This window comes from Piliocolobus tephrosceles, chromosome 21 (assembly GCF_002776525.5).
Source record: "Piliocolobus tephrosceles isolate RC106 chromosome 21, ASM277652v3, whole genome shotgun sequence".
NCBI lineage: Eukaryota > Metazoa > Chordata > Mammalia > Primates > Cercopithecidae > Piliocolobus > Piliocolobus tephrosceles.
Window position 1 is genome coordinate 37,784,963 of NC_045454.1, and position 23,788 is coordinate 37,808,750.

The 23,788-nt window shown below is 53.7% G+C and overlaps 2 protein-coding genes across 8 annotated transcripts in view; both read left to right on the forward strand.

Moving 5' to 3' along the window:
• The window catches only part of AKAP8L (A-kinase anchoring protein 8 like), a 36,986-nt gene extending 35,366 nt beyond the window's left edge, over window positions 1-1,620 (forward strand). For all 4 annotated transcript variants that reach the window (XR_002735205.1, XR_002735206.1, XM_023229786.1 and 1 more), the window contains 2 exons: window positions 1,057-1,152; window positions 1,240-1,620. Coding sequence is in view for 2 of the 4 variants with exons in the window: in XM_023229786.1 (XP_023085554.1) it covers window positions 1,057-1,152; window positions 1,240-1,548 (405 nt within the window). In the remaining 2 variants the exon portion in view is untranslated. The remainder of the gene's footprint in view (window positions 1-1,056; window positions 1,153-1,239) is intronic.
• A 239-nt stretch (window positions 1,621-1,859) lies between these two features.
• AKAP8 (A-kinase anchoring protein 8) overlaps window positions 1,860-23,788 on the forward strand; it is a 24,496-nt gene continuing 2,567 nt past the window's right edge. Inside the window, exons 1-13 of one of the 4 annotated variants that reach the window (XM_023229779.1) lie at window positions 1,860-1,968; window positions 4,336-4,374; window positions 6,704-6,736; window positions 7,291-7,570; window positions 8,018-8,501; window positions 8,991-9,120; window positions 9,358-9,404; window positions 11,778-11,811; window positions 13,634-13,721; window positions 17,419-17,560; window positions 17,847-17,940; window positions 19,254-19,384; window positions 20,829-20,924. In XM_023229779.1, the coding sequence (XP_023085547.1) occupies window positions 1,950-1,968; window positions 4,336-4,374; window positions 6,704-6,736; window positions 7,291-7,570; window positions 8,018-8,501; window positions 8,991-9,120; window positions 9,358-9,404; window positions 11,778-11,811; window positions 13,634-13,721; window positions 17,419-17,560; window positions 17,847-17,940; window positions 19,254-19,384; window positions 20,829-20,924 (1,617 nt within the window). In that variant the 5' untranslated portion in view covers window positions 1,860-1,949. The other 3 variants (XM_023229782.2, XM_023229780.2, XM_023229781.2) reach the window with 3 other exon arrangements.

Genomic DNA, 23,788 nt, shown 5'->3' on the forward strand with positions numbered 1-23,788 from the left:
TTTTTTTTTTTTTTTTTTTTATTGAGACGGAGTCTTGCTCTGTCGCCCGGGCTAGAGTGCAGTGGCCGGATCTCAGCTCACTGCAAGCTCCGCCTCCCGGGTTTTACGCCATTCTCCTGGCTCAGCCTCCCGAGTAGCTGGGACTACAGGCGCCCGCCACCTCGCCCGGCTAGTTTTTTTTGTATTTTTAGTAGAGACGGGGTTTCACCGTGTTAGCCAGGATGATCTCGATCTCCTGACCTCGTGATCCGCCCGTCTCGGCCTCCCAAAGTGCCGGGATTACAGGCTTGAGCCACCGCGCCCGGCCTATACACCTTATGCCCGCGGAGAGATGAGCCCGATTTGAAGGGCTGCATGACGTTCTTTTGAATGTACAATTTATTTAACCTTTTCTGCACTGAGAAACGTTTAAGTGTTTTCCCATTTTTCACCACTACAATCAGTGTGCACGTATGTTTCCAGTTCTTAAATTTAGGATAGTTTCTGGGAAGGGATTAATGAAACAGATTTTTACTTTTCATACATTCTGTCAAACTGCTTTCTAAAAAATATGGAAACAGTTGATCCTCCCACCAGCAGAGAAGTGTCTCTTCAACCTTGCATGACTGGGAATAATTCTTCATTTCTGGAATTCTGTGGGTTAAAAAGACATGTTTGATTAAATATCTGTTCCTGCTTTTATACCCTCCCCGTTGGTCCCAAAGTGCTCCTTGCCTATTAGCCTAGTTGGCACTTTGTTACGGGTTGCACCTTTGGCTCTTAGTTTCTTAATTTTTTCACTGCTTATAGCTTTTTTGTAAGCAAATCAGATTTGTGTAATACAGCCGTAAAGATATATAGAGATCTATAGATCTGTATTTTTAATTACCTACACTAAGTGTGGTGTGGAAGGAGAAGGAATTTGAACAAAGATCAGATAGGTTGTGGTTCCATGCTTGTAGAGTGGCCCTCCCTTGGTGGGGCTGCGCTCCGGGTGGAAGCGTGGGTGCAGGGTCGGGGCGGGAACTTGTAGGGCAGTCAGAGCAGCCTCTCCAGCCCCTTCTGCCCTGCCCGCAGCTCATGATGGAGCAGTCCAAGAAGTCCTCGCTCATGGTGGCCCGCAGTATTCTCAACAACAAGCTCATCAGCAAGAAGCTGGAGCGCTACCTGAAGGTGAGGCGCTGGTCCTGGCCTGGGCTTGTCCCCACCTCAGTCCCTGCCTGTGCTCCCTCCCGTCAGTGTCCGCGCCCCTCCCCACAGGGCGAGAACCCTTTCACCGACAGCCCCGAGGAGGAGAAGGAGCAGGAGGAGGCTGAGGGCGGTGCCCTGGACGAGGGGGCACAGGGCGAAGCGGCAGGGGTCTCGGAGGGTGCAGAGGGCGCGCCGGCGCAGCCTCCCGTGCCCCCAGAGCCAGCCCCCGGGGCCGTGTCGCCGCCACCGCCGCCGCCCCCAGAGGAGGAGGAGGAGGGCGCCGTGCCCTTGCTGGGAGGGGCGCTGCAACGCCAGATCCGCGGCATCCCGGGCCTGGACGTGGAGGACGACGAGGAGGGCGGTGGGGGCGTCCTGTGACCCGAGCTCGGGGCGGGCGGGGCCCGCGTGGCCGAAGCTGGAAGCCAAACCTAATAAAGTTTTCCCATCCCACCTCCCGGTTTCTCTGTTACGGTGCCGCGCGGGCGGGGCGGGGCGGGGCGGGGCGCGGGCTGAGAGGCGGGGCGCGCATGCGCGTGGGCCGGCCCTCGGGCACCGCTACGGGACCACAACTCCCGACAAGCTGCGGAGGTGGAGCTTCGCAACCCGAAAGGCTAGCTGGGACGGCGAGGGCGGACCCTCGTGAAGGCCAGCCAATGGGAGCGCGCAGAAGTAGTGACGTGTGCGCCTAGTCTTCCAGTAGTCAGCGGCGGAGGTGCGTTGAACGCATGCGTGCTGGGGTCGCCTAGTAAAAGGGGCTGCTCGTGGACCGCGTTGAAGACATGGACCAGGGCTACGGAGGTTTGTGTTGGCTGCTAGGTGCAGAGTGGGGAGGGAAGGCTGAGTGCAAGCGACGCAGCCGCTGCGCAGACGGCCGCGGGCCGGGCCTTGGTCCCGAGTGTGGTTGCCGCAGCCGGGCCCTGTAGTGAGGGGGCCAGGGCGCGCGCGCCGCTCATTGGGCTTTGGCGCCGTCGCTCCCGGGGCGCTGCGTGCGGATTGGCCGTCAGGGCCCGAAGAGGCAGGCGGGACTCGGGGTTGGGGCAGACGCCGCGGTGGGCTTCATGGGGGGCGCCTTGGGCTGTGTGGGCCGTTTCTGCCCCTCACCTTCGGCGGGGCCCTTCCGGCTCCCGGCGACCCCGGGGTTTGCACTCCCGGCTTCCTCTTCCGAAGACGCCACAAAATGGCGGCGCTGGGGGCGGAGCTACGGCGTGGGGTCCTGAGGTCGGGCTCCGGGCGCTGGGTCTGGGGCCGCGGGTGGACCGCTGGGGCCGCCTCTCCCGACCTGCCCTAGGCCTTCGGGGCCGGGTGGGGCCTCCGCTGGGCTCCCAAGGCCCAGAGCGCCTGTCCTGGAAGCCGTCGGGCTGCGCGGGGTCTGGCCTTTAGTCCCCGCTGCTGCGCAGTGGGGTCGAGTGCGGCCGGCGCAGGAGTCAGCCTCGCCGGGCTCCAGCTCTGTACCCGGCGCGTGCTGGCGTGGGACAGGATGGTGAGGGGCGGATGCTGAGTGTTCGTACAAAGCTGGAAACCTGATGTGCCCTGGGGCTGGTGACAGATTGGCCATTCTCATGTAGGCAGTGCGTTGTGGTAGCTTGGAGGGGCCAAGGGGTTGTGCAGGAGGGAACGTGTCCTTTCCCCACTTGGCTTTAGCGCTTGCCCTGCAGTAGGGCCGATCTTCTCGAGCTTCCTGCTCCCCGCCTCTGGAATCAGAGCCTTCTGGGAGCCAAGTTTGCCCACAGGGGATAGTTGGGACATGCTGGGTGGAGCTCGACTGGGTGTAGAGAAGCTAGTGGTCTGATCCTGGCTGCAGGAGCTCAAGAAGTTGTCGATCTTGAGAAGTGGCAGGGCAAAATTATCCCGTCACCAGAAATTGCAGAGACAGGAGAGGGGTCGGTCCTGAGGCGGCAGCGTGCGCGGTGTGCTTTGGTGTCTTCCGGGTCCTAGCGAAGGCTCAGCCTGGCTCTCCTAGTCTTCCACAGCCTGGGTAGATTTCACCATTCTTTCTTTTCCTTCCCATCAGATCTTTTCTGCCGGTATTGTCTTTTTCAGTCTTAGTTTGGAGAGGTTTTTTTAATCCCCTTTTCCTACTTCCCGAAAGCCTTTCAGACACAGTGGAGCTTCCCCGATTTCTTGTGTTTCAGGGAGGGTTTTAAGGTTAATAGTGCGTGCTACTTACACTAGAGCTTCACAGGGAAGCGGCCTCTCGAGGTTGGTTACTTGCTGTTAGAATCTGCAGTCTGCCTTTCTGTTGCACGGATGCAAATTTAGAAGGCTTTGCGGTTTGACGGAGGGGAAGGCGTAGCATAGTAGAGGGCAAAACTCAGCGGTTATGACTGGGTCAAGGCTCATAACCCATGAGCCTAGCTCCCTTGTCTCTGAATGGCCTTCGGGACAACAGGGTTTGCTGGGTGCTTGCAGTGTATCGGCACACACTAGGCACTTAGCGGCGGGGGTTGTTCTGGTGAGGGAGCCATGGGTAAGTTCGTGCCTCATCAAAGTGAAGTCATTTAACAGGCATGGTGGCCACCCGCGCGCGGCTCAGTGCTGGGCCCCAGGGACACAGAAATGAAGAGAACACAGTTCCCATCCTCCTTCCTGGAGGGACCAGACAGATGCCATAGTGGGTGGGGGGTGTTGGAGGGTCGAAGAGTGCAGTCTGATGCCTTCGGGCCAGGCCAAGGCCCTGGGACTTAAAGGTCCAGGGGATCCGTGGAGGACTTAAAAGTGGTAGGAAGTGCGGCTTAGAGAGATGCAGTTTATGTCACCAAATTCCCTGCTTGTCCTCAGTTACGGGGTACTTGTGATAGTAGTCGGAACTGGTTTCCTGGCTGTGTGGTGGGTGGGGGAATGTGTCCTCATGCTGAGTGGATTGTCTTGTGTTAGCCTTAGTTGTGGATGGACTCTTGGAGGGGTGAGGTACTTGGCCAAGGTCCCTCTGCAGGCGGAGCTGACTTCCAAACCCACTTCCCACTCTTTTTCTGCTTTGATCTCAGCCAAGTGGAATGCGATGATGCCATTAGCCAGCTGTGGGGTGGCTTTTTTGTGTGTGGAGGAGGGTATTCCTTCTTGTAAGGCTGACACCGAACTGTAAGGAGATCCCTTTAGGAGTACCCCTAAAAGGACCCTTTCTCTGGTGTGACAAATAGAATCTTAACTCACGGGGTCTTCTTGCAGGCTACGGGGCGTGGAGTGCTGGACCTGCCAACACCCAGGGTAAGTGGGCTCTGCTTTGCAGGTGAGGTGTGGGCTTCCCCTACATTCAAGGCCCTAGCATGGCAGAGCTGAACCTGATGGTCACCAGGGTCCAGGGAGAGTGGTAGCCCAGGGGTCAGCACACTTTGTGTAAAGGATCAGATAGTGAATATCTTTGTGGCTTTATGAGCTCCACAGTCTCCGTAGCAGGAAAGCAGTCATAAATGTGTGAAAGAGTGAATGGGACAATGCCAATAGTTACTTACAGACAATATAATTCGAAGATCATAATTTTTGTGTGTTATTAAATCCTCTCTTTTGGCAAAATGTTTTTATTCTGAGTAAATAGCTGAGGGTATATCCAAGGTGTTTTTTTTCTCTATAATTAACAGATTTTTAGTACAGCTTTAGATTTAGTAGTAGAGTTTCATAGGCCCATACATCTCTACTCAGGTGTAGTGTGTCTCATTAGTATGATTTTTTTTTTTTCTTTTGAGATGGAGTCTTGCTCTGTTGCCCAGGCTAGAGTGCAGGGATGTGATCTTGGCTCACTGCAGCCGCAGCCTCCCGAGTAGCTGGGATTACAGGCACCCACCACTGCGCCCAGCTAATTTTTGTATTTTTAGTAGAGACAGGGTTTCACGATGTTGGCCAAGCTGGTCTCGAACTCCTGACCTCGTGATCAGCCCTCCTTAGCCTCCCAAAGTGCTGGGATTACAGGTGTGAGCCACCACACCCAGCCTCATTAGTAAGATCTTTCATTAGCTGGGTGAGGCAGCTCATGCCTGTATTCCCAGCACTTTGGGAGGCTGCGGCAAGAGGCTCACTTGAGCCTGGGAGTTCGAGACCTGAGCTCAAGTGATCCTTTTATCCTAGTAATAAAAAATTAGCAGGGCATGGCAGTGCGTGCCTGTAATCCCAGCCACCCAGAAGGCTAAGGTAGGAAGATTGCTTGAGCCCAGGAGGTCAAGGCTGCAGTGAGCTGTGAGCCACTGCACTCCAGCCTGGGTGACAGAGCAAGACCCTGTCTCAAAAAAAAAAAAAAGAAAAACTTGCATTAGTGTGGTGCATTTGTTACAATTAATTAGCCAGTGTTTATGTGATATTATTCACTATAGCTCATAGTTTTTCTTAATTTGCATAGTCTCTGAGTTTTGACCCAATGTGTAAGTGATGTATTTCATGTCAAATTTGTCATTGAATATACCTTAGAAGCTTTACCCCAACCATTTAAAAAAGTAAAATTCAGCCGGGCGCGGTGGCTCAAGCCTGTAATCCCAGCACTTTGGGAGGCCGAGACGGGTGGATCACCAGGTCAGGAGATCGAGACCATCCTGGCCTACACGGTGAAACCCCGTCTCTACTAAAAAAATACAAAAAACTAGCCGGGCGAGATGGCGGGCGCCTGTAGTCCCAGCTACTCGGGAGGCTGAGGCAGGAGAATGGCGTAAACCCGGGAGGCGGAGCTTGCAGTGAGCCGAGATTGCGCCACTGCACTCCAGCCTGGGCGACAGAGCGAGACTCCGTCTCAAAAAAATAAAATAAAACAAAATAAAATTCACCCTTCGCTGAGGGCAGAGCCTGAGAACACAGGGCTACAGGCAGTGTGCTGGTACTTACTTAGGAGCACTGGAAATCGAAAATCATAAGGGCTGTGCCAAGGCGGGCAGTGGGCTCTGTGTGGCCTGACTTTTTGCAGACCCCCACTCTAGAGTCAGGGTCATGATGCTAGGCTTGTTTGGGGGACCATTGTCTGCTCTCTGCTGGCAAGGTTTTCTGCTTTCTGCCAGCCCGTGTTCTAGGGCACGAGGGCTTCCTTTGTTTTCTGAGTCTGAGATCTGTCTCTAGCAATATGGGGAGTGGGGCTGCTTTTCCAGCCACCACCCGGTGTTTCAGGAGGAGGCCTTCCAAGTCGCTCCAGGCACATGATGTCCTCTTACTCGCTTGAGTTAAGGACGTGACTTTGCACCAATGCCTAGCTGTGCAGTTGGCAGCACCTGCACTCTGGCTTCTGGTGGGAACTGGCCCTTTACGAAGACTCTGCCTGGGGCCTGACCTGGCCAACTTCTTGGCCAGCAGCCCACAGTAGACGAGCTTCCTGGGGAGCGTGCAGCATCCCTTCCCTTGCCCTGATGGGAAGTTGGCCTTGCATGGGAGAGAGGGCTGGCTTGTGCTCAGCCTAGTGCTCTGTAGGAGTTGAGTGAGCTAAGAACACCCGGGGGTGCCTTCCTGAGCGCTGCGGAGGGAAGCCCTGGCCCTGGGACTGTGGAGGGTGGAGCGGGGTGACAGCTGGAGTGTCAGTGCCTTCGTTCTGCAAACAGGGCTCTTGTGTGTTTTTGTTTCCCCTAAGGTGCATATGGAACTGGTGTGGCCAGCTGGCAAGGTAAGCCCTTGGAGGGGGGTGGTCTGTGGGTGGGCGAGTGGGCCTCTGATCTGAAGGCCAGGCGGGTCAGCCCATCAGGGAGGTTTGACATGGATTTCCTGGCTCTGTTCCTAAGGACACAGTCAGCCAGAGCTGCTATTGTGAATACGGAGCAGTTGGTGGGGTGGGGCGGCTGCAGACGGCTGTGGTGGGCAGCCTCAGGGAAGCATGATGGGGAGGACTGTGACTGTGCTCTGGGAGCAGCGGTCCTTTGTGGGACCTGTCAGCAGCCGGAACTGCTGTTCCCAGACCCTCAGTCACCCGGCTTAGAATGGGAAACAGGTCCTAGAGTCTGGCACGGAAAACCCACTGCTTGGCCCTGAGGCTGCCCCTTTCTTTAGCCACCTCCTGCTGCCTCTTGGCAGGTCACAGTGCAGTGTGAAATGATGCCAGCAGCACTGGGTCCCACACCCCTTTTCCTTCTCGGTGGCAGTGGGTGCCCCTCCCTGGTTGTGTCCACCATAGACAGGTCTCATGGCTGCTGAGGTCTGACTTGGCTCCTCCCCCCATGACAGGTTATGAAAACTACAATTACTACGGCGCCCAGAACACCAGTGTCACCACAGGCGCAACCTACAGCTACGGCCCAGCCTCGTGGGAGGCCACCAAGGCCAACGATGGCAGCCTGGCGGCGGGGGGCCCTGCCGTGCACATGGCCTCTTATGGCCCAGAGCCGTGCACCGACAATTCTGACTCCCTCATTGCCAAGATCAACCAGCGTTTGGACATGATGTCCAAGGAAGGAGGCAGGGGCGGGAGCGGCGGCGGTGGGGAGGGCATGCAGGACCGGGAGAGGTGATTATGGACCCAAGCCCTTCCCCTGGGACCCCACACCTCCCCACCTTTGTGCACATGGGAGTGGGCACCCACTCTTGAGGGAGGACCTGTCCTCGCCTCCCTCCGGGGTGTGGCATTGATGAGCTGGGCTCGGGGGGGGCCAGTGGTGTTACAGTAGGACTTCCTTGCTTTTCTTCATGGTGGGGCTTGGGCATGGTTGTTGGCTAAGCTCCCCGAGACTCCTTTTTTCTACATCCTGCTGCTCCTGTGGCCGGGGGCTCTGTGTCCCCCACTCAGCAGTGTTCCGGGGGGGTGTGGGTTGGTGTTGGCCATCCGAGCACTTAGGTGGGATGCAGGGTGGTTTGGTTTGCTGTTTTGAATGTAGGGGCGTCGAGGTTATACTAAGGGGGTGTGACAGTGGGTGACCGGGGTGACCGCCCCTGACAGGCTGTGCTTCTGTTGCAGCTCCTTCCGCTTCCAGCCGTTCGAGTCCTATGACTCCAGGCCTTGCCTGCCCGAGCAAAACCCCTACCGCCCCAGCTACAGCTATGACTATGACTTCGACCTGGGGTCCGACCGCAATGGCAGCTTTGGGGGGCAGTACAGTGAATGCCGGGACCCAGCCCGGGAGCGGGGCTCCCTTGATGGCTTCATGAGAGGCCGGGGCCAGGGCCGCTTCCAGGACCGGAGCAACCCTGGCGCCTTCATGCGCAGTGACCCCTTCGTACCCCCCGCTGCGTCCTCTGAGCCCCTGTCCACGCCTTGGAACGAGCTGAACTACGTGGGTGGACGGGGCCTGGGAGGGCCCTCCCCCAGCCGGCCGCCTCCGTCCCTCTTCTCCCAGTCCATGGCTCCCGACTACGGCGTGATGGGCATGCAGGCGGCAGGCGGCTATGACAGCACCATGCCCTACGGATGTGGCCGCTCGCAGCCTCGGATGCGGGATCGGGTAAGCCCTCACAAGGTCCCTTCCAGCTGCCTTCGCTTCTCTTTTTAGCAGCTTTATCGAGGTAAAATTTCCCCATCTCAACATGCACTTAAATGTTTTTAAGTGCGCAGTTCGACTTTTAGTTTACAGGATTGTGCAACCATCCCCACCACCACAGTCTAATCTTAGCATTTCTGTCAACTGGAAGAGAAACCTCTGCTCCTTAGTCACCCCCGTCTCCTCCCCCCACAGCCTCCAACAACCACCACGAGTCTCTGGATTTGCATGTTTTAGACATTTTGCACAAATGGAGTCACGAAACGTGCGGCCTTTTGTTCCTGGCTTCCTTCACTCGGCATGATTTTCTTTTTAGTTTCAAATACGTTGTCTCTGCTTTTTAAAAGACCTTTTGTGCCTGTGTTGTCTGATCTGATAACCTCCTTGCTCTTTTCTGTGGGGCATCTTCACGGCCCTGGTAAGTAGCTCATGGGGTATGCTTGTTGTCTGTAGCCCAAGAGGAGAGGGTTTGACCGCTTCGGACCAGATGGCACGGGCAGGAAACGGAAGCACTTCCAACTTTACGAGGAGCCAGATACCAAACTGGCCCGGGTTGACAGTGAAGGAGATTTCTCCGAAAATGGTATGTTCTGGGGGCCCGGTGGGCCAGGCGGATGTAGGATAGGTCAGCTGCCTGCTGGGGTGTGGCTGCCCCGTCTGTGTCGTGGACACTCACGGGTGGCACGTTTCACCCCCACTGTGGTCAGGGCACACTCACCCTGGTCGGGACAGACTCACCCTGGACGGCGAGCTTGGGAGGATAGAAACCAGATGGGACCACTCTCCGGGGACTGACTTTTCCTCTCTCTGTGTCTGGCAGATGACGCAGCTGGTGACTTCCGCTCGGGAGATGAAGAATTCAAGGGTGTAAGTCCACCAGGCAGGCCTTTCACCTCTAGCGTGGGATTTCTTCTTTCTTTTTCTTTTTTTTTTTTTTTCTTCTTGGGACGGAGTCTCGCTCTGTCACCCAGGCTGGAGTGCAGTGGCGGGATCTCAGCTCACTGCCAGCTCCACCCCCCGAGTTCACGCCATTCTCCTGCCTCAGCCTCCCAAGTAGCTGGGACTACAGGCGCCTGCCACCTCGCCCGGCTAGTTTTTTGTATTTTCTATTAGAGACGGGGTTTCACCGTGTTAGCCAGGATGGTCTCGATCTCCTGACCTCATGATCTGCCCGTCTCGGCCTCCCAAAGTGCTGGGATTACAGGCTTGAGCCACGGCGCCCAGCCCATTTCTTTTTTCTTTAATTGCCTTTCCACACAAAGGGGCAGGAGCAGCTGCCATGGTAGATTTGACCACCTCTGAGTGGATTTAGGACCCTGACTTTTAGCTAGGTTTCTAAAAGTTTTCCACCTTAGCTGGGCGCAGTGGCTCACACCTGTAATCCTAGCACTTAGGGAGGCCCAGGTGGGTGGATCACTTGAGGTCAGGAGTTTAAGACCAGCCTGGCCAACATAGTGAAACCCCATCTCGATTAAAAATACAAAAGTTAGCCAGGAGTCGTGGCATGTGCCTGTAGTCCCAGCTACTCGGGAAGCTGAGGGAGGAGGATCACTTGAACCTGGGAGGTGGAGGTTGCAGTGAGCTGAGATTGCACCACTGCACTCCAGCCTGGGCGACAGAGGGAGACTATCTCAAAAAAAAATGTTTTCAACTTACAGCAAACATTCCCTTTCTGAAAAAAGCTCCCAGTTCCTCTCCCTCGTCTCCAGGCCAGTAAGTGCAGGGACTATAGGCTGAAGCTTCCAAGCACAGGCTGGAGGCTGATGTGCCACCAGCTCCATGCCAGGTGCCGCTGACCGGTGTCCTCATCCTTCTGTCCTCACAGCAAGGCACAGGCGGGTAGCACGTGGGGCCAGTTCACAGCCGGGACTACCCCAAGCTCCTGGGGAGGTGCCTCAGCCCCCCCAGTGTAGATTCTGATCCAAGTTGGAGGTGTAGGGCCCGGATGTCCAGCGTGGGAAAGAGGGCCTTCCCAAGTCCTTACAGTCACATAGGCAGGAGATGGTGGCTTTTCAGGTTTTCAGAGTCTCACTTAAGCCCTATTTTGCTGGTCTTGAGACTAGGAATCTCTGCAAACCTGCTGATTTTTTTTTTTTTGAGACGGAGTCTCGCTCTGTTGCCCAGGCTGGAGTGCAGTGGCCGGATCTCAGCTCACTCCAAGCTCCGCCTCCTGGGTTTACGCCATTCTCCCTCCTCAGCCTCCCGAGTAGCTGGGACTACAGGCGCCCGCCACCTCGCGCGGCTAGATTTTTGTATTTTCAGTAGAGACGGGGTTTCACTGTGTTAGCCAGGATGGTCTCGATCTCCTGACCTCGTGATCCGCCCGTCTCGGCCTCCCAAAGTGCTGGGATTACAGGCTTGAGCCACCGCGCCCGGCCAAACCTGCTGATTCTTAATTTAACCATATGTTCACTGCCTAAGGAGTCAGCTCTGTTTAGATTCTCAGTTGAATTGTTTTTATCTATACATGATTTGTTATCAAGACATTGAGTAAATACAGGCCAGGTGCGGTGGCTCACGCCTGTAATCTCAGTATTTTGGGAGGCCGAGGTGGGTGGATCACTAGGTCACGAGATTGAGACCATCCTGGCCAATATGGTGAAACCCTGTCTCTACCGAAAATACAAAAATTAGCTGGACGTGGCGGCGTGCACCTGTAGTCCCAGATACTCCGGAGGCTGAGGCAGGAGAATAGCTTCAACCCAGGAGGCAGAGGTTGCAGTGAGCCGAGATCACATCATTGCACTCCAGCCTAGGAGACAGAGCGAGACTGTCTCAAAAAAAAAAAAAAAAAAGATATTGGATAAATATAAACAAAAGCTTGGGAAACGTGGTGGAACCCATTTTCTGTCAAGCATGCCAGAACTGGCATCCCCCAAGTGAGACTCCGTCTCCCTACGGTTGGGGAACAGGCTCTGTTCACAGAATTGTACGGGTGGGCCTTTGTCACGGGGTAGGCAGTTCCGCAGCTTAGGAGGAACCGAGACAGGGTGGGTGAGTAGCTCTCTAGAAAAGTCGTCGTCACAGAATCTCTGAAGGCAACTGGGAGTAATAACAGGACACACAGGCCCTATCCTAAGCCCCAGAAGGTGGTCCTGACACTGTGGCTCATTCTTGGTGGCATAGCAACCTAGGTCTAGGGTGAGACCGCCCACCAGGCAGTGGCCAGGGACTGGGGTGGTTGTGGAGAGCTGTGGACACACCAGCTCACTGCTGGACTTCGTGTATTCTCTTTTGCAGGAGGATGAATTCTGCGACTCTGGGAGGCAGAGAGGTAGGCGTCACCGTGTCCCTTGCAGCTTTCCTGTGTCTTCCTGGCTGCCCCGCACTTACTGCCCAGCTTCTGAGCAAGCTGGGGCCTGGATGGAGGGGCCCGTGGCTGTGGGGGAAGAGGGGCTGCAGCCACCAGATGGGCCTTGACCGTGGCGATCAGCTGACACTTTGCTTCAAAGTGTCTGGGGCAGCATTTACTGGAAACGGGTCTGTCTGCCTGACCCGATACAGGCTGCGGTGGGGATGGGGAGCAGCCTTGGGTGTCCACCACAGTTGAAGTTTGTAAGGAAGGAGAAACATAAGAGACGAGGCCCCCAGCCCATCTTCTGTGCCCTGCTCGGCCAGTGCATGTCCCTGAACTGTTTTCTCCAGGGCTTCCTTTTGTCCGGTTCCTTCAGTCACCTGCCCTGGGCCGTGCTGTGGACCTCTGTGGTGGGGATACTGGCAGCTGCAGTGCACATTGCTTTGTGCCTGCAAGTGTGTGACAGCAGACACCTGCGGGGTCGGGAACACCAGGCCCACTGGGTCTTTGAGAGGCAGGCGCCCTTCAGCAGGTCTCTTCATGTCCAGTGCAGGAGACAAAAGGGTCTGCAGCAACAGCAGACCAGGCTTAGATCCCCCACGGCAGGGCAGCCTGAGGTGCTGCGGCCTGGAGCTCACCCTGAAGCCATTTGTTTCTTTACCCGTTCTGTGGGTCTTTCCGTAGCTGGTTACCCCAAGGATCACAGGCTGGCTCCTCAGTGGCCCTGCTCCCATGCATTCTGAAGGCCCTTGGCTTAGATGCTCCTCCTGTTCAGGCTTAGCCAGCCCTCTGCGGTCCTCCCCCGTGCGACCCGCAGCAGTCCTGTCCATAGCACGGGGCGCCCCAAGCGCTTAGCGGCACAATGCTAAAGCAAAGGTGACATGTCTGTTGCGCGCAGGTCCTGCTACCTACCCGGGATGACTTTGCTATTAAACAGCAGTCATAGTTTCAGGCAGTGACCTCTTGCCAAAAATCCCACACGCCCTTTTGAGAGGCTTCTGAGCAGCGCACGCCGGTCGCCATCTTCGTGGGACAGTCTCGGGACTGGCATCAGGGGTAGGGGTTACAGTTCAGATGCTTCTCCAACCTTTTTTCAGCGTCCGTCCCTGGCCTCATGCTGGGACGATGGCCACGTGGCTCTCCGAGGAGCTCCTCTGCTGGCCCCGGGGGACGGACGGGAGGACCAGTCGGTCTCTTCCCAGATTTTTTTTCTAGGATTGCTTCCCACGCAGCCCTGGGAAAGCCCTAGATTGACGGTTTTTGTGAGTGGAAGATAGAGGTCGGGCCAGCAAGGACTGTCAGACCTGCTGAGGCCCTAGTTCAGACGGGGCCGCCAGGACACTCGTCACGGTCCGCCTAGAGGTGGGATAGAGGGCGGCGGAGCAGCTGCTTCACTTCCTGAGGCCTTCAGCTGCTGCCTCTTCATCCGGGGAGAATTGGCTTCTCCCGTGATATTGGGAGAAGACCCCATTGCAGGGCATGAGATTGGACAAGCAGGATGGGGAGGACAGAGACAGCAGGGGGCTGTGGTGCACATGGGGTGGGCAGGCTGTGTCCCTGGCCCGTCCTGGCCGCCTCAGGCCATGTGGGGAGTGAGGTGACTACTCTGGCCTCTCACCCCAGGCCCGTGTCCACCAGGAGTCTCTGACGGTGCCTTGGGGCATCGTGGACCCTGCCGTGTGGTGCAGGCAGTGGCAGGGCACAGGGTGTAGTGGCCAAGCCGCAGCCCCCCGACCAGGCCCTGGAGCTCAGCTCCTTTGCAGGCCCCTCAGAGCGTCTCGAAGGGACTTGTCTGTTGCAGGAGAGAAGGATGACGAGGACGAGGATGTGAAGAAGAGAAGGGAAAAGCAAAGGAGAAGAGACAGGACACGGGACCGTGCAGCCGACAGGTGAGGCACAGGCACACACCCCCGCAGGAAGAGGTGGACCTGGTGCAGTGGAGGCACTCCCAAGCTCACCTGTCCTCCCTCCACAATGCTGGGGGCCTGGTAGCCTGACTCCTCTGGCCAAACCAGTGGAAGGCAAAACAGGAAACCGTTGAGAGTGCAGAAAAGGCCATCACTTGTGCCCCCAGCACACAAGCTACCTGTCTTCTAGGACGGCTGGGACGTTGCTTTGGTGAAGTTAGGTTTCTGTTCTTGCTTAGAGAACTGGTGTTTGACTCGTGTCTCTTTTCCTCTGGAATCCCAGCCTTACTAGTGGGTCTGTGTGGTCCATAACTGCCCAGCAGGGGGCTCTGTTACTCTCCTGCAGGCCTGAGGGGCGGCCCTGTCCCCTGGCCTGGTGTCCGGCATCTCAGTCAGTGTCCTGTGTTCACCTTATCCAAATCCAGACCACCCCTGGAGTTTGACATAGCTAGGAGACAGGTAGAGACATGGTCCTACCATCAAGATTTTGTCCCAGACTAGAAAATGATTGCAAAATGTTGAGCCCAAAGGATGTCAGTGTGAGCACACCATGTGCCTGCCCCTCCCTGCCAGGAGTCAAGTGGCTTCCGACTAGAAACTGAAATTACCAGTGATCATGTGACTCTGAGGAATCCTTGACCTCAAGGTTCACATGGAAGAGTGGTTTTCTTTTTTTTTGTCCTTGAGATGGAGTCTTGATCTTTTGGTGAGGCTGGAGTGCAATGGCGCAATCTGAGCTCACTGCAACCTCTCTGCCTCCTAGGTTCAAGCAGTTCTGCCTCAGCCTCCTGAGTAGCTGGGATTACAGGCACCCGCCACCATGCCCAGCTAATTTTTGTATTTTTCGTAGAGGCGAGGATTCACTGTGTTGGCAAGGCTGGTCTCAAACTCCTGATCTCAGTGATCTGCCCACTTTGGCCTCCCAAAGTGCTGGGATTACAAGCATGAGCCACCGCGCCCAGCCTGGACAGTGATTGTTTTGTTCAAAGAAATGCTTAGTAAAAGGGGTGAGATGCAGTGGCTCACGCCTGTAATTCCAGCACTTTGGAAGGCTGAGCCGGCGGCTCGCTTGAAGCCAGGAGTTCAAGACCAGCCTGGTCAGTATGGTGAAACCTGTCTACTAAAACTACAAAAATTAGCCAGGCATGGTGGCAGGTGCCTGTTATTTCAGCTACTACTGTAATCTCAGCTACAAGAACGAAACTCCATCTCAAAAGAAAGAGAAATGTTTAGCAAAATGAAGCCAGGAACCAAACACAGAACTGTTTCTTCTTAAGCGGTACGGGAATATTGAAACCCTTGTTATTTTAAACAGATAAATGATGGATACAGTAGATGACTTTCCATGTCACATGGAAACTGAGATGACATTTTCTTTTTAAACTTTAATAATACAAAGAAGAGGCCGGGCATGGTGGCTCAAGCCTGTAATCCCAGCACTTTGGGAGGCCGAGGCGGGTGGATCACGAGGTCAGGAGATCAAGACCATCCTGGCTAACATGGTGAAACCCCAGCTCTACTAAAAATACAAAAAAAAAACTAGCCTGGCGTGGTGGCGGTAGCCTGTAGTCCCAGCTACTCGGAGGCTGAGGTGGGAGAATGGCGTGAACACAGGAGGCGGAGCTTGCAGTGAGCCAAGATCGCGCCACTGCACTCCAGCCTGGGCGACACAGCGAGACTCCGTCTCAAAAAAAATAATAATAATACAGTGAAGAGACAGGGGTCTTTCTCTGTTGCTTGGGCTATTGAACTAGCCTCAAGAGATCTTCCTGCCTTGACCTCCCAGAGTACTGGGAGAAGGGCATAGAGGTGACATCTTTTTACTTCCTTTTTGCTTTGTTTTTTATCTTGTATGTTCTTCCAATGAAGAGGTGACTTATTTTTATTTGTTTAGTTTTTGAGACAGCCTCGCTCTGTCGCCCAGGCTGGAGTGCAGTGGCGCGATCTCCACTCACTGCAAGCTCTGCCTCCTGGGTTCGCGCCACTCCATAGGGGGTGTCTGCAGAAGTGGACGTGTCTTCGTGGTGCTTGTCAGAGGTCAGAAGAAGCTAGGCTTGTGGAGTTGGCAGAAGTGAAGTCCTGAGTGCCACAGGGCCTGTACCCCTACACCAGAAGGGCAGGAACCTCCAGGACAGAGCCAGGGAGGAAGCACCCCAGTTTGGTGGCCTGGGGGTCTGCAGGCTGCTCTCCCTTGCCATGCAGCGTGGTTACTTTTGGGGAGGCTTCAAAAGCCCATGACAGAGAAACCTCCCTTTTCATCTGTAGAATTGGATGTGACATGTCTTTACGTGGAGTCTCATGGGAGAGCTGGTCTTGGGTTTTGTGTTTTGAATTGTGCGAGGTGTTTTGTCTGCACGTAAAATGAGGTTGCCTTGTGTCATCCCAGTGGCTGCAGAGAGAAACTCATCTGAGAAGCTGTGGAGCTAGATGCTGGGCCCCAAGAGCCGCCAGCCAGAGCCTAGGGCGTCCCCAGTTCTGAGCAGTTGCAGCTTTCTGGTGTTTTCTCAGGGGCTTTGGGGCCAGAGGGGCTGCAGTGTCAGCAGATTACTATGTGAATCATTTGCCTGAGATACTTACAAGTCCCTGTTCCCATTCTTCAGCTGGAGAAGTTTGGGTAACTGCCGTTCTGTTGCTCCTTGGGAAGTCAGAACTCCTAGTTCAACAGCGACTTTCCCTAGCTGAGTGCAGTGGCATGCACCTCTAATCCCAGCTACTTGGGAGGCTGAGGCGGGTGCATCACCTGAGGTCAGGAGTTCGAGACCAGCCTGGCCAACATGGTAAAACCCTGTCTCTACTAAAAATACCAAAAAAAAAAAAAAAAAAAATAGGCTGGGTATGGTGGCTCACACCTGTAATCCCAGCACTTTGGGAGGCTGGGGCGGGTGGATCACAAGGTCAGGAGTTTAAGACCAGCCTAGCCAACATAGTGAAACCCTGTCTCTATTAAAAATACAAAAATTAACTGGATGTGGTGGCGGGCGTCTGTAACCCCAGTTACTCGGGAGGCTGACACAGGAGAATCATTTGAACCCGGGAGGCGGAGGTTGCAGTGAGCCGAGATCGCACCACTGCACTCCAGTCTGGGCGACAGCGAGACTCCATCTCAAAAAATAAAATAAAATAAAAATACAAAAACAATGGCCGGGCGCTGTGACTCACGCCTGTAATCCCAGCACTTTGGGAGGCAGAGGCGGGCGGATCACCAGGTCAGGAGATCGAGACCATCTTGGCTAACATGGTGAAACCCCATCTCTACTAAAAATACAAAAAATTATCTGAGCATAGTGGCAGGCGCTTGTAGTCCCAGCTACTCACCAGGAAAATGACGTGAACCCGGGAGGTGGAGCTTGCAGTGAGCTGAGATCATGCCACTGCACTCCAGCCTGGGCGACAGAGCGAGACTCCATCTCAAAAAAAAAAAAAGCCAGGCTTGGTGCTGGCGGCCTGTAATCCCAGCTACTCAACTCAGGAGGCTGAGGCAGGAGAATTGCTTGAACCCGGGAGTTAGAGGTTGCTGTGAGCTGAGATTGCGCCATTGCACTCCAGCCTGGGCAACAAGAGTGAAACTCAGTCTCAGAAAAAAGAAAAAGATTCCTGAAAATCCTGATTCTATTTCAGCTCTCCCCAGAAGTGAGCTGATGCTCCCTGCTTCACTCCTCTCCTTGTTTTCCTTCCCCAGAATTCAGTTTGCCTGTTCTGTGTGCAAGTTCCGTAGCTTTGACGATGAAGAGATCCAGAAGCATCTGCAAAGCAAATTCCACAAAGAGACACTGCGGTTCATAAGCACCAAGCTGCCTGACAAGACAGTGGAGTTCCTGCAGGTAAAGGACAGCTGGGTCCCGTCACCTCATCTCCCATCAATCCGGCAGGTGCCGGATCCCTTGAAGGACGAAGGGAAATCAGACGCCATACTTGGCCAAGGTTTCCTTTCCCAGATAGAGCAGCTGTGTAAGTCCCGGAGTCACGGGAACAACCGAGAGCTCCGGCCATGGTGCTGTGCTGCCCATGGAACTGCTCTGATAGCTGCCTGCCTAGCCCTGGCAGCTGAGAAATGTCCACACATGCCAGCCTCTCATTTTACTTTATGCCATCTCCAACCCCACCTAGGAATACATTGTAAACAGAAATAAGAAAATTGAGAAGCGGCGTCAGGAATTGATGGAGAAAGAAACTGTGAAACCAAAACCAGATCCTTTCAAAGGTGAGTTGTGATACCAGGATGCGTGCTGTCCTGGATGGTAGTAAGGCATATGATGGGACCCGTAAAACGTGGTGCGAGGCCGGGTGTGGTGGATCACAAGGTCAGGAGATCCAGACCATCCTGGCTAATGTGGTGAAACCCCATCTCTACTGAAAAATAGAAAAAAGGGCCGGGTGCAGTGGCTCAAGCCTGTAATCCCAGCACTTTGGGAGGCCGAGGCGGGCGGATCACGAGGTCAGGAGATGGAGACCATCTTGGCTAACATGGTGAAACCCCGTCTCTACTAAAAATACAAAAAATTAGCCAGGCGTGGTGGCGGGCGCCTGTAGTCCCAGCTACTCGGAGGCTGAGGCGGGAGAATGGCATGAACCCGGGAGGCGGAGCTTGCAGTGAGCCGAGATCGCGCCACTGCACTCCAGCCTGGGCAACACAGCGAGACACCGTCTCAAAAAAAAAAAAAAAAGAAAAGAAAAAAGTAGCTGGGCATGGTGGCAGGCACCTGCAGTCCCAGCTACTCGAGAGGCTGAGGCAGGAGAATGGCGTGAACCCCGGAGGCGGAGCTTGCAGTGAGCCAAGATCGCACCACTGCACTCCAGTCTGGGCGACAGAGTGAGACCCATCTCAAAAAATAAAATAAAAATACAAAAACAGGCCGGGCGTGGTGGCTCAAGCCTGTAATCCCAGCACTTTGGGAGGCCGAGACGGGCGGATCACGAGGTTAGGAGATCGAGACCATCCTGGCTAACACGGTGAAACCCTGTCTCTACTAAAAATACAAAAAACTAGCCGGACGACGTGGCGGGCGCCTGTAGTCCCAGCTACTCGGGAGGCTGAGGCAGGAGAATGGCGTGAACCCGGGAGGCGGAGCTTGCAGTGAGCTGAGATCCGGCCACTGCACTCCAGCCTGGGCGGCAGAGCGAGACTCCGTCTCAAAAAAAAAAAAAAAAAAAGTACAAAAACAATGGCCGGGCGCAGTGATGGTGATGGTGAGACCCGTGGGAAGAGCACTCAGCAGCTGTGGAAAGAAAGAAACCTTCAGATGTGGCCTTGCATAGATCATAGCTTATATGGTGACATTAAGTACGTCCGTGTCTTTTCCTCCTTGGTTTGAAAAGAAAGGACCAGGAGGAACAGAAAAGCTGAAGTGTGCAGAATTCCCAGCTATAGAGGCCGATGTGCTAACCCATACTCCCCATAGAAAGGCAGGCTATGCCCTTCTGACTCCTTAGAATTGCAGGGAGAAAACGTGGACCCTGTGGGAGGAAAGAATCACTTGCTGTCCCAGATCCTAAAAGACATGCGTTTCCTCACAGGGATTGGCCAGGAGCACTTCTTCAAGAAGATCGAGGCTGCTCACTGCCTGGCCTGTGACATGCTGATTCCTGCACAGCCACAGCTCCTCCAGCGGCACCTGCACTCCGTGGACCACAATCACAACCGCAGGGTGAGTCTTCCTCCCATACTGCCTGGGGTGCGCATTGCAGGGCTGCGGCTCAGACCCTGCTGTGTCTCATGGGGAATAACAACATCTTTAGGGGCTCTTGCTGTGTTTCAAGTCTGTCACTTCCATCGATGGGTCGTAGAATTCGTCTCAATTTTTATAAAAATATGAGAAGATGTGTTGCATCTCAATTAAATGCAGTAGCTAAGATTCTCCTGATAGTGTTTCCACATAGGTCAGTTTCCCAGTAGCTGAAGGCCTGGGGGCTTCTGTAAGCTGAGACTGAAGGGCCATTGAGAGCCAAGTGGCCCAGGGGACTTGGACTAAAGGACTGGTTCTGTCCTTACCTACCTGATGGGGCTTCAGGCTAAATGTTGAGCCCAGGGGTCACATGTTGAAGATGCTGGAAAAAATACCTTATTTTGTAAGGAGTCAAATCATAAATATTTTTAGCATCGCGGACCATAGAGGCCCTATCCAGTGACACAGCTGTACCTGCTGTCAGTGCAGAAAAGCAGACAGTGAAGAGTGCCTGTGGCTGCGTTTGCTCTGCAGCCTGTCACTTTGTGGCCCTGGGTTAGCAGCTCTCTCCTTAGTTTACTCAGCTATTAAATGGGGAGGTCAAGAGCTGCCCACCCATCTCACAGTACTGTGTTTTGGTTTTGGTTTTGGTTTTTGGTTTTTTGGTTTTTTGGTGTTTTTTTTTTTTTTTTTTTTTTTTTTTTTAATGGAGTTTCACTCTTGTTGCCCAGGTTGGCGTGCAGTAGTGTGACCTCGGTTCACGGCAACTTCCGTCTCCCAGGTTCAAGCAGTTCTCCAGCCTCAGCCTCCTAAGTAGCTGGGATTACAGGTGCCCGCCACAACGTCCGGCTAATTTTTTGTATTTTTAGTAGAGATGGGGTTTCACCATGTTGGCCAGGCTGGTCTTGAACTCCTGACCTCAGGTCATCCACCCACCTCAGCCTCCCAAAGTGCTGGGATGACAGGTGTGAGCCACTGCGCCCAGCCCCAGTACTGTTAGAGATAAGCTGAAAAGCAGTATACAAACAAGGGACCGTTGTGCTGAAGGCGTGAGCTGCCACACCCAGCACAGTGAAATCAGTGTAACCCCAAAAGCTGAAAAGAAAGAGCTTGCCCTTTTCCTCCACTGAGCCCACACCGCCTTTCATTTGTAAACGCTCTTGTTTCACCCCCGATTCTGCACGTGCTACTTGGGTATCAGGGGCGCATCTTTGCGTTTATCTCTTAAGATTGTCCAGCTTTTCCAGTTTGTTAGTCTTAGTTGCACAGTCTCTCCGGAGCCTTCTCTCTGTTCGTGGAGCCTGGTGTTTAGAGATTTGCCTCTCTGCATAGGGCTGATCTCAGGATGACTCGGCAGAGCCTGACTGGTTTGTTCTCTTGCTTATCTTTGCCATTTTTAAAAGATCACATTTGGTTCCCTTTGCAGTTGGCTGCTGAACAGTTCAAGAAAACCAGTCTCCATGTGGCTAAGAGTGTTTTGAACAACAGACATATAGTGAAGATGCTGGAAAAATACCTCAAGGTTTGTGCTTGCGAGTACCACAGACAGGAAAAGCTTTTGAAAGGGAAGATGAACCCCATGAGCAGGGAGTTGAATCCGGAGTGCAGCGTTTAGCGTTTCTGAGTCTTTTGACCAGTTGAGGGACACTGGAGTACATCAGGCTCAGGAACGTGACAACTGGGATTTCCAGTCAGTCACTGCTTGCCTGGGGACTCTGGGGATGTGGTGCAGCTTGATTAATCAGTGTGTAATGGCACTCATGGAAAATCCCGATTGTTTAGCCTTAAAATTCTGAGCAAATGATTTTTAGGTGCTTTAGAAAAACCCAAGGTTAGCCCTCCTCGGGAACCTGGGATGGGAGGATTGCTTGAGCCCAGGAATTTGAGGCTACAGTGAGTGATGGTGGTACCACTGCACTTCAGCCTGGGTAACAGAGCAAGACCTGGTCTTTCAAATAAAGGAAAGCGGAGAACTGGGAGTTACGGCTCATGCCTGTAATCCCAATAGCTTGGGAGGCTGAGGCAGGAGGATCTCTGTGCCCAGGAGTTAGAGGAGTTACGATTGTGCCACCGCACTCCAGCCCAGGTGACAGAGCGAGACCCCATCTCAAAAAAAATATCCAAGGTAGATGATAATTTTCCAGAAGAGAAGCTAAAAAGAGATTTCACTGATAGAGCCAACCGACAGGTTGAAGGTGAATGAGGTTGAAGATGAGGGGTAGTAAGGAACCAGAGCCTTCATGCTGAGAGCAGCATATAAAAGTCCCAAAGTGGGTGCTTATGGAGAGAAGGCTGCTTGGAAGAGCTCCCAGTTCTTTCTTGTGAAACCCATTTTGCTCAGTGTTCATCCCAGTACTTCAGCATTTGGGGCAGGCAGCTAAGTCCCAGCCCACAACCTGACTTCAGGACCTGTTTGCCCTTCTCTCAGTTACTAAACACTTCCATATTTGACAATTCCATCCATTAAAGGCACAGAATCTAAATAACCAATTTAAGAAACATGACTGGGCTGGGCGTGGTGGCTCACACCTGTAATCCCAGTACTTTGGGAGGCTGAGGTGGGCAGATCACTTTGAGCTCAGGAGTTCGAGATCAGCCTGGACAACATGGTGAAACCCTGTCTGTACAAAAAATACATAAATTAGCCAGGCATGGTGGCCCACGCCTGTGGTCCCCACTACTCAGGAGGCAGAGGTTGCAGTGAGCCAAGATCGTGCCATTGCACTCCAGCCTGGATGACAGAGTGAGACCCTGTCTCAAAAAAAAGAGGGAAGAAACATAACTCATGATTTTACCTTTGTAGCTGGAGCAAGGTAAAAGTTTCTAGAGTCAAGTGTGGGCTCAGGCTTCTAAGCGTCTCTTTTTATTTATTTTTTTAATTTTTTGAGCCAGGGTCTTGTTCTCTTACCAGGCTGGAGTGTAGTGGTGTGACGATAGCTCACTGTAGCCTCGCATTCCTGATCTCAAGAGATCCTCCCCACTCAGTCTCCCAGGTAGCTGGGACTACAGTAGTACACCACCACACCTGGCTAATTTTTTTTTTTTTGAGATGGAGTCTCGCTCTACTGCCCAGGCTGGAGTGCAGTGGTGCAACCTCCGCCACCTGGGTTGATGCCATTCTCCTGCCTCACCCTCCTGAGTAGCTGGGACTACAGGTGCCTGCCACCACTCCTGGCTAATTTTTTGTAGTTTTGATAGAGATGGGATTTCACCATGTTAGGATGGTCTTGATCTCCTGACCTCGTGATCCACCCGCCTCGGCCTCCCAAAGTGCTGGGATTACAGGCATGAGTCGCTGCGCCCAGCCTCACACTGGCTAATTTTTAAGACACTCTTGCTCTGTTGCCCATGCTCGTCTGGCCTCAAGTGATCCTCCCGCCTTGACCTCCCAAATTGCTGGGGTTACAGGCATGAGCACCTTGCCCTAAGCATCATATTTTAAAACATGTTTCCTAATCTGGTAATGATAACTTTTAGTTTGCTTGTTTTAGATTACAGATAGTTTTTTAGCATATAGTTAGGAGAATTTTGACTTCTGAGGGAGTCAGACTTGATTTGAATCTTGATTCTGATGTGTAGTAGTTTTGTTACCTCTGGCAAGTTACTGATCTTTGAAGCTCAGTTCCTTTTCTGTACAAAGGGGATTTATCTCAAGGCTATGGGCACAAATGACACTTAAAAACAAAATTTTTTTTTTGTTCTGCAACCTCTGCCTCCTGGGTTCAAGCGATTCTCATGCCTCTGCCTCCTGAGTAGCTAGGATTACAGGCATGTGCCACCATGCACGGCTAATTTTTGTATATTTTGTAGAGCTGGGGTTTCGCCATGTTGCCCAGGCTGGTCTCCAACTCCTGAGCTCAAGCAGTCCTCCGGCCCCAGCCTCCCAAAGTGCAGGGACTACAGATTACAGACGTGAGCCACTGCACCTTAATGACACTAAAAAATTACGTAGTGTTAACTTCCGTTACATGCCGTTTTTTAAAAACATCAAGTTAAGATCAGGCGTGGTGGCTCATGCCTGTAATTCCAGCACTTTGGAAGGCCGAGGTGGGCAGATCACGAGGTCAGGAGGTCAAGACCATCCTGGCTAACACGGGAAACCCCGTCTCTACTAAAAATACAAAAAATTAAGTGGGCGTGGTGGCAGACACCTTGAGCTACTCAGGAGGCTGAGGCAGGAGAATGGCGTGAACCCGGGAGGTGGAGGTTGCAGTGAGCTGATATCGCACCACTACACTTCAGCGTGGATGACAGAGGGAGACTCCGTCTCAAAAAAAGAAAAAGCATCAAGAAATCCTGGGTCTTGTGAACTTTTCCTCACTGTTACATGCTTGCAGGCCGGGCACAGTGGCTCACACCTGTAATCCCAGCACTTTGGGAGGCCGA